We start from the raw sequence: 12,303 nt of genomic DNA on the forward strand, positions 1-12,303 counted from the left end.
TTTCTGCTTTCTAACAAACCAGATGGAAAACCAGGAGAAGGTTTAGTATCGATTACTCCATAAAGACAGTTTTAAGAATTCTATATCGCGCCTTTAGGTGTGCTTCTTTGTATTGCTAGAGAACGAACATGTTACTATTTGGGTGATGTTTTTTCTTTGTGAGTGTCTTATTTTACTGCTTTTTGTAGATAGAAAAAGTGCTTCAGCAAGGAGAAATTGGAGACTGTGCAGAACCCTACATGGTTCTTAAAGAAAGTGAGGCTGGTAAGGTAAGTAAATAATTACAAAGAGTGTTTAGAGCAAAAAATGGATGCACAAGAAAAAAAAAAAAAACAACAGAGAAAGAGCAGACCCTTTGGAATAGGACAGAATCCCAAGAACATTGGGGAGGAAGCCAGTCGATGCATCCATGGCGCAAGGAGTCTGGTGTCTGTGGCCAACAGGAAGACAGCACAAGAAGGCAAGGTGCACTTCCATTACTGACGCCTTTGGAAATCAATACTGACCAAGTCTTGAGTCATGAAGCAGACAGGGGTGAGCAAAGGACATGAAAATGCAATGTGGAGTTAGCAGAAATATTTGTACCTCAGAGACAACCTGTTGTAGTGTGTATGTGGCCTGTTCAGTGCTGTCATCCATAGATAACCTGAGCTCTGTTCAAGGAATTCATGGACATTTGCTTCTCTGGAGCAGACTGACAATGTTTGCTGGACTTCCACATGTCTCTCACCTTTAAAATATTGCTTTCAGTAGAATATTGTTTCTGTATCTGACGAAGGAAGTAGAACCTGCTAACGTTTCATGGTGATTGTTCATGCCTGGCTTGAGGGTCACTGCAAAAAGATCAGTGTTCTCCATTTCCGTAATGAAAATGAACTCATTGAAAATAAATGAGAAGTGAATGTACAAATCAAACCAGCTATGATCCTGACAGTGATGTAGCAAGAAAACATGAGAGATAAGAATGCAAATTATTTACTGAACTGTAAATATGTAATTTCCATTTTGATCTATAGTAGCATTAAAATAACTGATTGCTTTTTAAACAATCTTCATTTTCTTTGTCTTAGACAAAAGAAAAGATTGAAAAACTGAAAGCTCAAGCTGAATCCTTTTGTCAGCGGTTGGGGAAATACAGAATGCCATTCGTCTGGATTCCCATAAGCCTAACTAATTTCTTCAACCTTTCAACACTTGAACGAGAAATACCTGAGGCTGAAGGTTTAAATGGTAGTTGTTTAACTTTTCTAACTAATGCCAAGTGACTCTTTGGTAGGACTGTGCATAGGAAACAATGTCATTTACTCTGGCATCAAGAGTGAAGAGCAGATTCAAATTCACATTTTCTCAGCCTTCCTTTTCAGTGCTACAAACAACTTAATATGCTCACTGTTTCATCTCTGCATATTTATTTTTATGTATGATAAATATTTTTCCATGTTTTAAGTCCAATTCTGGTTGAAGACTGGCTTTGTAGAAGTAAAACTGCCTTTGCCATAAGGAGTTCATTTGCAATACAGGGCGATCGAAACACATATTATCTTAGTTTCAAGAGTATACAGGACCATTGGTCAACAACATTGACCAATGTGCTTTATAACCCACAAACTAAAAATTCAAATAAGCTTGTTCTGTGCAGTAGAAGTAATGTCACCTCACTAGGTGTACCCTGGCATTATGCTATTTCACATAGTCTGAAATAAAAGTAGTGAAATGTTTTAGGTACTCTCTCTGTCCTCTGATGTTTCTGGGAAGTTGTGCATTTCTAGTGTATTCTGGTAGTCTTTGTACTGAAGCAACACAAAGCAAGTTGATGTTTCATTTAATTTTCCTTTGAAGGGAAAGGATCCACCGGTGACAAGAGGGCAACACTGCTACAGGCAAGAAGACTTTCTGAAAGAAGTCTCAGCTCAGAGGACAGCTATCCAGTATCAAACTTTAAAACAATTTCTCTGACCCTCAACACCTTCTTTAAACAGGTACTGAATAGTCTTTATTTCTGATTGCCTACGACATTTTTCATCTATGTAATGTGAACTGTGTTGGGACAAGTTACCAGTGATGTTCATGTGGCGACAGAGAATAACTGCTGTCAAGTAGGCAGTAATCCACTTGCTTTGCATGCCTGAAGGACATGGGTCACTCAGAAGCTTTTCTCAGTGTTATGGAGTATTGTTGTAAAGGCACTGATTTTTGTCTTTCTCCTGGTAGGAAGGAGACAGGCTCAGTGATGAAGATCTGTTCAAATTTTTAGCTGATTTCAAAAGATCGTCTTCCTTGCAGAGAAGAATTAAGACTTTACCAGGTATATAACTCATTTTTGTATGGAAATGAATTTTCTCCCCTAAATTGTTCTGTAAATTCCAACCCCAAAATATAATTAACTTGGGTTTTAAGTCTATAGTATGTGCTATTGTGGAACCGCCTGAGTTCCCAGTGTCTGCCTGAGCGCACATGCTTTTGAGGTTTCTTTTCTGTAGGAGTGAGTATGGAAATTTATGTTTAGCTTGATATTCTAAAATTATTTCCTTTCCTTCGTAATTTACAGTGTATCTATCTGCTCAATGTCTTTTGTTATTCAAACTGTTCGAAGACAGCGCTTTAAAGCAGACTTCTAAGATCCTTGCTATTCCTGCAATATTTTTAAATGGTCATATTTTACAGAAGGAGATTAAAATCTGTACACATTTCATCTTATTTGGGTATTTGGGTCAGTGTTAGCTAACAAAGTAGAGATAGTGTTTGGCTACTGTCAAAAACCGGACCAGCTTATTTTTTCTTTTTGCATAAATTACAGCTCAAGCTCTTCTGGGTTGTAGAGGAACCTTAGAACAAAAATTAACTAAGTGCAAAGCTGTTTTGCCTTTTTAGCTGATTGCCAGAAATGACAAGTCTGAGTTCCCCACATAGTTTTCACTTATCACAACAGAGAATTTACATTGAAAGTCTAGTCATACTTGGGTAAACGGTATTATTATCAGTATTAACTGTTTAACTGCTCACCACAGCAAGCCTGGCTTCCCTGGTGGGCGGTGTCTACTTTGGCAGAGATTAACTAGAGCAGAATCTGAGTGGAGGAGTGAGAGAGAACTGTATTAGACAGCTGCCCTTTTATCTTTTATTTGTCTCCCAGACAAGTTTTATATTATTTGTGTGTGAAAGATACTAGAACATCAACCCAGTATATGATATTCCTTCTTTCTTTCCTGTTTCTTTGAAATTGTACAGGGTAGACATAAAAAGCTATATATTGGCCTGATGTGGAGGTTACTTCTTGTGCATCTTTCTACACCTATGCTTTCATTCTCATGCAGCCTTTAAGCCAAAGATTCAGTTCTTATTTCTGCACTGTTGCTATGTAACCTCATACATTGTTTTCATTTTTGTTTTATAATGCATTTGTTATGTTTTATATTTTTTGCTGACATTTAGTGATTTTTTTTTTAAGGAACACTTAAACTGGAGATTTCCCCAGCTCCAGAAAACCTTGGGTTTTGTCTGACACCAGAATTACTACCAGTGAAGCCATTTCCAGAAAACCGTAATCGTCCTCACAAAGAGATTTTGGAATTCCCAATTAGAGAAGTGTATGTTCCTCATACAATTTACAGGTAAGAAATAACATATATTTTTTAAATTCTTAAGATCCATTTTCAAAAATAATTGTGATTTAGATATATTTTTTTCAGAAACAGAAACTAAAAATATTTTTTTTAATGTTAAAGTTTATGCATTAGGATGATTATTTAATCTTACTAGCCATTACAAGATGAAACACCTGCAGGATGTTCTATAATGTATTTACTATTCTAATTATGTTGTCCTTTGAAAATTTTTCTAAAATGTCAAAAGAACCCTAACAGCTCTTATTGACCTGGCATATATATATCTTTCCTCTTATGTATTTTTTTCACAGTAGATCTTAGTATCATTTTTAATAGTTTTGGTAAATATTTCTGCTGTGTGGTTTCTACTGTTAATTTGAGTCATCTGAGCATCTGAGCAAGTAACGTGTTGCTCTGTGTACTTTTTCACCATGACAAGGACTCTAGGCTATGTTGTTTCTTTTCTTAAATCTGTTCTATCCTGATTGTTTCAAGAAGACCATGGTGTTCATTAGCATGCAACTGAGCAATTCCCGTAATTTCTTTGTGGTCTGGCACATCTGAGCCTCCAAGAAGAAAAGCCTATCAAAAGAATGTGCTTCAACATGTTTGTGCAGCATAGTAGTGCTAGTGAACAGTGATATTGATAACAGCTAACTACCAAGAATTCAAAACGGGTGTATTGCAGTATTATAGATACAGAAATACTAACTTTCACGTAACCATTGTGTTAGTGAAGGCATGGAAGTAAAGCAGAATGCTTCTTACAACAGTAGTTGATGCTATTCTAAGGGAGTTTTCTGATCCCTAAAACATCAGGTAGGTACTAAATTAGTGTCAAATATGTGACCATCAGTAAGGAATCACAGAATGAAGGAGCTGAATAAAGGGATGTAAATCTTACTCACTTCTTGCAGCAGAGATTAGCAAAGAGCCAGATCTCCCACACATTCACCTGACCCCACCCAGGACAGGAGAAGGGAAGGCTAAGACTTGTGGTTCAGTACAACTCAGAACTGCAATACTGCAGACTAATTTATCCTGGGGAGATGCTCCACAACTTCACAGGAAACTGGAGAGCCAGTGAGGCTGTTCGTGACACCTGGATTAGGGTCTCAGCTTTGAAGGAAAGCAAAAACAGGAAGTGGCATCTTATCTCACGATAACAACTTGCCACGTGGTGTCAGCAGGGGAATAAGTAAGTAAGCCGGTTTGGATAGGCCCTTATTAGAAGTTTTGGAGGAGTTACTCCTGGGCTGTGCTGTGAATCTGTGATATTAAAACTCCTGAGGGCAGTTTCTTTGCGCTCTCGGCACCAGAATGCTAAAATGCAGAAGGTTGTGGTACTTCTGTCTTCTCTGTGTATCAAAGACGGAAATGAATGTCTCCCACCACCACCACCCCCTTCCCCCCCATTTTTAGGGGGTTTATGCAGACATTTTTATAGGGGAAGTAGTTTTTATACAATTAATAATGCAAATGTAAATGAACTTGAGTAATGACACCTTTTAAAAAAAATACAAAAATAAGATGGAATTTTAACTTTCCTATTCATTGTCTGGCCCCAGTAAGGAGTAGCATGTGTCAACTCTAGTGTGCAGCCTGGTAGTGTCTAAGGGTGTGCTTTTGAAAATGGAAAGCATTAGCAATGCCTGTATTGCTGAGCTAGAAAGAGAGTTGAGCACAGAATATTCTCTCTTTAGTTCTCACCAAGGTAAACTCCTGCAGACAGACTTCATGAATAACAAAGCCACCATGCTGAAAATTAATTTGTGCATCTCCTGAAGCAAGTTTGGGTGTCTCCACACAGTATTCTTCAGTTGCTAGGGTGTCTGTGTTGAATACATTCACCTACATTAGAAGAAATGCTTGCTAGCTATAGCTCAACTGTTGCACTCTTTGTGCAAGAGTTCACAGCCAGCGTGCTTAGTCTCTGCAGGCTTTTTGGGCTCTGTTTTGATTTTCATGCTAAGTAAAAGTCGTGGTAACAAAACAGAGTAGGATCTGTCCGGCCTAACCTGTAACAATGAAGAGAATAACTATAAAGAATATTTGCCTTCATAAATCTTTACCTTAATTAGTGAATCAATGTGTGATGACACAACTGACATACCATAAGTAAACTGCTGTAAACTGTAACTCAATCAGTTAATAACCAAATTAAACCCTAAAGACAATTAGTTAGATACACTGGGGAAATGGTGAAAAAAAAATGCAGAAATGCTAGGTCATGGTTCAATTGCCTTGTGACAACAAACACATTTGGAGTGAGAAGGGAATTCGCCAACTGAAACTGTTAATGAACTTCAGCATAGTTCCCCAGAATGTCAGACGAGGCAGCTTTGCAAACATTATGAAACAGCAGGGTCTAGAACTTGGAGGGGTCCAGGAAGTAACACTTGTGTTTGCACAGTGCTGTTGGAAGCACCTTCTTTTCCCACAAGCTGGAATCACCTGGCCGCATCTGAGATGCTTTTGCCACATAATTGTGCCAGTGCTCTGTTTGGCAAGCAAAAGCATCGTTAGGGAACGTAGGCCAACGTATTTGCTTAATTTAACTGGCATGCAATTTTCCTTGCTTACTTCTCCGCATGGTGAATACTGTTTTGAGCCTGAGATTAGACTAACCTATGCAAAGTAACTCTGAATTTGAATAGAGACAGATATTAAGGGTTTCACATTATTTTATTCCCTTGCTCTAATCTAAAAAGTAGAACCATCCTGTTTTAATTAAGCGATGTGCTAGGCCTTAGTCATAACTGAATGTCATGGTCTGCTAGTGTGTTACAGGTGATTTAATGTTTCCTAATTTTTGATTTTAAGTCTGCAAATAATTTTTTTTTACCAGTGCTATAGATTTAGATAACAAGAGAATGAAAAATGGATAAAATAATTACCTGTTTTCTATTAATGTTACCATGAATGTAAGAGAAGGTTACACATAGAAATGGACTTAAAAAACATAGAAATGAAAACTTAGAAAAATAGAGTCTGGTAAGGTCTTACTGGCATAATAATACCTCTACACATGTCCAGACAGATGCTAATAAAGCATCTAGTTTCATTTTTTCTCCTGAATGTTTAAAAGAAATGCAAAGATTTTGTGTACTTGGGTTGGTGGGGTTTTTTGACAATGTAAGATATTTCAAAGGAAAAACATCTTTTTTTTTTTTTTTAAATAATAACTTCTTCCTTTGTCATAGGAGAAGCAGAGTCTTCTGTTATAGTCTTTGAACTTAGCTCTTGCTAGTTTTTATACTGGTGTAATGCCATTATTTTAAATGATGTTGTTTCTGATTTATGACAGAGAGATCAGCCAGCCCCTTTCTGTGTGCACTGTGAAATTGAGCACTTCTTTTTGTTGTGTACCTACATTTCTTTAATAAAAATAGTTCCCTGAAAATGTCAAAACATTCCAAGATTTATTTCTTTCAATACCCTTCTATTCTTAATAGGAAAAATCATATAATTTAAAGATTGTTTATCATTTTATTTTCTCATGAAATATAAATGAAAATGATGCTGCTTACTGCCACTATGAATTGTTGGTGCTGAGAAAGAGGGATTTGTCCCATCGCTTCATCAGTAACTCAGCTTAACCAGGCACAGAAGTCCTGTCTTTGCTAGGGGAAGAGCCTAATGCTTAGGGGATTTTTGAAGGGAGCGGGGGAAAAACCCCTTTCCTTTGCTGCTTTGTTTCATTTAATTGCAAACCACCTGTCACTGTACTAAGGCTCGCTGTAGTATGCAGTGTCAGCTGGAGGCCTGCTTTGGTGGTATTCATTCTACCCCATCCTTGACTAGTTTTGTGCAAGGGAAGACTATTGATGTATAATGGTCTGTTATTCCCATTACTGCCATCACAGTATTATCTACTCCTTTCCGCCTCTCTCCCTGTGGGATCTGGAGAGACCACAGTAGTCCTGTGCATCTTCTACAAGGCCATTGCTCTAGTTTTGTGCTGGTTGGAGACGCTGGCACTTCTAACTTCTTTTTCAGAGTAAACAAAGTGGAGATTAGTATTGCTCTGTTGTGCACAGGTGAAGGAAATAGCTTAACCTAGCAGTGAGTGCAACACTGAATGCTCACCTTCCTCACAAGAAAGAAGCTACAACTGAAAACACAACAGACATAAGAAGTGTGAGGGGCCTACCTTTCCAGATGTTTTTGAATGAAAGCATCTTCTTCACTCATTTGGTTTTGCTGCAGCTCCACTTTAGCAGGTTGTGGCTTGTGCTTTGGTCTTGCATGAATGTCTTAAGAAAAAATGAAGCTACTCTGACCACTGACACTGCCTCTGGTTAGGTAGTAGAGTGCTGAATGTTGTCCTTTTGTAAAGAGCTCCCAGTCAGGACAGTTAGAATCACATTCCTTTCCATGCCTGCAGATTTTTTTGTTAACCTCAGGACACTGCGCTTTCTCCTTCAAACAATTTGTCTGCTTTTCACTGGAATGAAAATGCTCCAGTAACTTCATAGAAGCATTGTTAATAGTGCTGGATTACTGGTAGTAGTAGGTGGCTTCCCTTGTGGTAAGAATAGATGGCTTCTTTAGCTTAGGTCTGCAGGGCACTGAGAGAGAGAGGACATCAATTTTCCCACTGGACTTTTTTTTTCCCTCTTGCTTGATAAATTGTTACTTTGAGGTGTACAATTTAGAGAAGAGGCATCACTCAAGAGCAGTGCAGTTTGTCAGTATAGCTTCCACCTTCCCAGGTCAGGATGGGGGAGTGTGTAAATACATCAGTGAGACAATTAAAACAATTCCAGGTTCCACCTCTTGACTTCTAGCTGCATAGATCTTGCATGCTGCTGAAACCTATGTCATTCACTAAGGTTTTTAAGCATTTTCAGCTGAAGTTTTAGAAGTGCATGGTGTCTGCGGAAACAAGATGATCCTGGTAAGTATGAAATATTGCCTCACATTAGCTAACACATGTAACTTCAGGGGGACACATTAACAGTATTTTGGGAAGATATGGTATGCTATTAGCACTCCTTCACTGTGTCATTTATTAATTAAATACATTAAGACGAAATTATCTCACCACAGTTCTCAGCTGTATTGTCAGATTTCATATAGGTTCACTATTATATGCATAAATGTGGTATGTCAGAAATTTCACTCTTTGATTATAGGGGTTCAGTGAGAATTTTGGGATAGAGCTTTACCTCTGTTTACACAGCTGGAGGAATCACAGCTCCTGGGATGGCGAATGGATGTATAAAATACAGCCCTATGGTATAGTTACTATCTTCCTTTTTCAGCTTTTCATACTTCATTCAGGCAAGTGGGCACTGCTTTATGTGTGACCTACCATCTTGTTATTACAGCATCTTGATATTGCAATAGTTGATTCCTGGTGGATATCCACTCATTTTATCCGCTTCAATAACACTGCCACTCACGATTTAATAATACTGTAACCAGCAGAGGAAGTGAGGGTATTGTCAATGGAACAGTGGGTTTAGTTTGGTAGAACACTGCAAAACATGGAGGACAGAGACATCAGAAGGTGGTATAATTCCTTTGATTTTCGTATTTGAAAACTTTAAAATTGTTTTACGTGTAACTTCTGAAAAAGATGATATAAAGTAGGCAATTGTGGGTCAGAAAGTTACCTATGTTTGCATATTAGAAAATCAATATCATATGTAAGAAATTTTTTTGTTGGTGATTTTTATGATTCACAAAATCTCCATTTTTGCCTTTGGTCTTGGTTTTCAAACACATGATGTCATTGATTACTCGTTGGCAAAATTTGATATTTCAAGTAATGGTAGGTCAGTTCAATGATGTATAATGAATAACAATGAGTCCTGGAGTGAAAGCTATTAAAATTTTAGTCTGACTTGACTCTAAGCCTTATGTCACATTTAAATTTAGAAATATCTATTTTCTTATCATAAATTTGTGATTTGAATCTGCAGAAATCTGATGTTTTGAGTCATCCTTCCACTCAGTTCTTGTGGTGACATTTTTTTTGTGTTGACTAACCTTTAATAAAAAATTTATTAAGGTTTTCACAGCAATGCTAATGGACAGAATAAAGTGAAAATCACCCTCAGCCTAAATTTAATGAGGATCTGATCACTGACTCTTTAGATGATTCTTAATTTTAGCAACATGAGAAAAATCATTCAAACTATTATCCAAATTATCCATACAAAGATACAGGATATATGACACATATACATCCTCTTGAAGGTGACATGGTGAAGTTACATCATTGTGTTATTTGTTCTAGACAGTGGCTGACTAGGACAGGTTTCCACCTGTGGTAAAGTGTTTGGGATTTGCATTATAATTTTCAAGCTCACCCAACAAAAGTGTACAGGAATCACCAAAGATTGAAAATTTTAACTAATGGGTGTATCAGGTTTTGTTTCTGGTACTGTAAGTATTAAATGGCAATGTTAACCTATCCATCAGAGTTCACCTATAGAACATTTGTGGTTTTTAACTGTAGTGACTATTTGCACATATATTGGCTTTTGCTATGTATGGCCTTCTTGTCACCGTCACCAATGAACATGCCTAATATTCATTAGAAGTTTAAGCTGCACTTGTTGACGCCTCACATGTTGTGTAACTTAGCAAGGAGAAGGATTTTACTACATCATACATATACACAACTAATAATTACAAACAGGGAATATTCAATGAGAAGGGTCATGGACTTGAAAGTTGAAAGATTTCATTTTGGCAGAAGATAGGTCTGCACTGCTTGGCCGTGGGAAGTGATCAAATCACCAATGCTAATTCCCATGGAAGTGTAAGAAGGTCAGCAAATTCAAATGAGAAATGCTGCGTGGTGTCCTGTGTCAGGCTAAGTGGACCCTTGGCTTTCCCAGCAAGTAACTGATTCTGAAGTAGCTTCTTATCTTATCATCCCTCTGCTGGGTCAGTCTCCAACCCAGAGAAGCTGTCTGGATCCATGCCTTACCCAGGACTCTGCTGTCCTGTGGAGCTCTGGTCTCAGTGAAGTTGCGTGCTCTGCCGTGGCCATACTGACTCCTGAGTAGCTCTTTTGCTTTTTGTAAGCACATCTGACTGTATTCACTTTGTGTAGGGAGAGTGAGGGGAGAAGTTTAATCACACTGAGCAACAGTAATTGCTGTGGCATGTTGCTTGAATATTTCTGCTCAGCAGAGAGCCTCAAGGGAGACACAATGCCTCCTGGAGCTCACCGTGTCCTTATGGGCATGCTAGCTGTGCCATTATTTAAAATACAGCAGTATATGCTGCCCCGACACTTCCACTAACTGCAGTGTGGAAGTGCTTCTTGTCACTGCTTCCTCTCAGGCTTTTGGAGGGTACAGATCTGGCAGGCAGTAGCACTTACGCGGTGATCAGCAATGGGTCTACAGTTTGTGCCTGTGTGAAGGAACCTCTTTTGATCATCTTCCCACCTTCCTGCTTTAAAAAATCAGTCATCACTTTCATCTCTGCAGGGTATCCAGAGTCAGTATTTGCCTCTGTTCTTCCTCAGTGCTGATGGGTTTAATACATATGTAAGCAAGATCCCTAAAACTGCTTCAGCATAAATGGCACAAGCTTTAGCTCTTCGGTACAGTACTTGCTGGAATAATGCTTCCTTGGTTGCGTAGTCAGCAGAGAGCTCTCTGTTCGTGATTTTACATATCTTTCATCTCAAGTCATATCTAAATGTAAAATCCAGTGCTCAGGGACATTATATGGATTTGTGACATCTTCTGCTGGGCTGCAGATTAATGAAGCAATGACTGGATTATGCAGCCTGCCCTACATGTATTTCTTCACCTCTGGCAGATGTAATATTTATAATATCCTTCATTTAATATGTCATTCCCCCAAGCATAATTCAGTGGAGGTTACCAATATATTTCTCTCTTTCACTTAGCTTTTCCTAATATCATCTTGGAGAGAATTTGGCAGAACAGAAATTGCATTTAAGAAGGCAAGAAAGAAAATGCATTGGTGTGGCCAGGAGTACTATTCTGAACAAAGGGAAAGGCAAGCTAGATGCTAGTTTGCTTGCTAAGGCATGCCGTGGCCCACGTAGCATGTGTTGGTTAGCAGAGTAGCTTGGACTGTGTAGCTGAAGAGTATTGTCACCTCATGACACATGGCAATAAGGAGAATCAACCACAGTTTTCTATGTCTTGGGATACAACAAATGGAAGATGGACTTGTCTGACTTAATGACAACATTCTCCAAAGCTGCTCCACATTTTCAGCTGACAACGGTGCTGAGGAAATATCTGTGATAAGTACAGAGCGGTTTGTGTGTAGCTTCTGACCGTCACAGACAAAAAGAAAGCATGAAAGCCCATGAGTAGTTCTCACTGTTTCTCACTGGAAGCCACTATGCTTCCATCAACATTAGTCTTATTCCTTACACTCAGAGGACAAACAGTGAGAATCCTATCCAGACTGGGAAAATGAGACATTAAATAGACATAATCGTAATACCAGAATGTGTGTAAACCAGGTGAAGCTGAAATCTCAGACTTGCCATAGACTTCACTGGAGAAAAATATTTCTACAAACATTTTGACTCCTCTAGCAGAATTGTTAGGTTTTGAAGTTGGAAGACCGCCTATGCTGCCAAATTCCCAAGGGAAATTAAAGGTACTTCTTAAGTCTAGTGATCTAGCCTTGTACAGAATCTAGTAAACAGCAAAGTATGCTGTATTTTAAGGCATTATTTATATTC

At 38.3% G+C, this 12,303-nt stretch overlaps 1 protein-coding gene across 1 annotated transcript in view; it reads left to right on the plus strand.

Moving 5' to 3' along the window:
• Positions 1-12,303, plus strand: part of DOCK8 (dedicator of cytokinesis 8) — a 95,543-nt gene that overhangs the window by 32,920 nt on the left and 50,320 nt on the right. The window contains exons 10-14 of the mRNA XM_074570115.1: positions 189-269; positions 1,071-1,230; positions 1,840-1,979; positions 2,212-2,305; positions 3,449-3,611. Coding sequence (XP_074426216.1) covers positions 189-269; positions 1,071-1,230; positions 1,840-1,979; positions 2,212-2,305; positions 3,449-3,611 — 638 coding nt within the window. The remainder of the gene's footprint in view (positions 1-188; positions 270-1,070; positions 1,231-1,839; positions 1,980-2,211; positions 2,306-3,448; positions 3,612-12,303) is intronic.

The sequence above is a fragment of the Larus michahellis genome, chromosome Z (genome assembly GCF_964199755.1).
Source record: "Larus michahellis chromosome Z, bLarMic1.1, whole genome shotgun sequence".
Lineage (NCBI taxonomy): Eukaryota > Metazoa > Chordata > Aves > Charadriiformes > Laridae > Larus > Larus michahellis.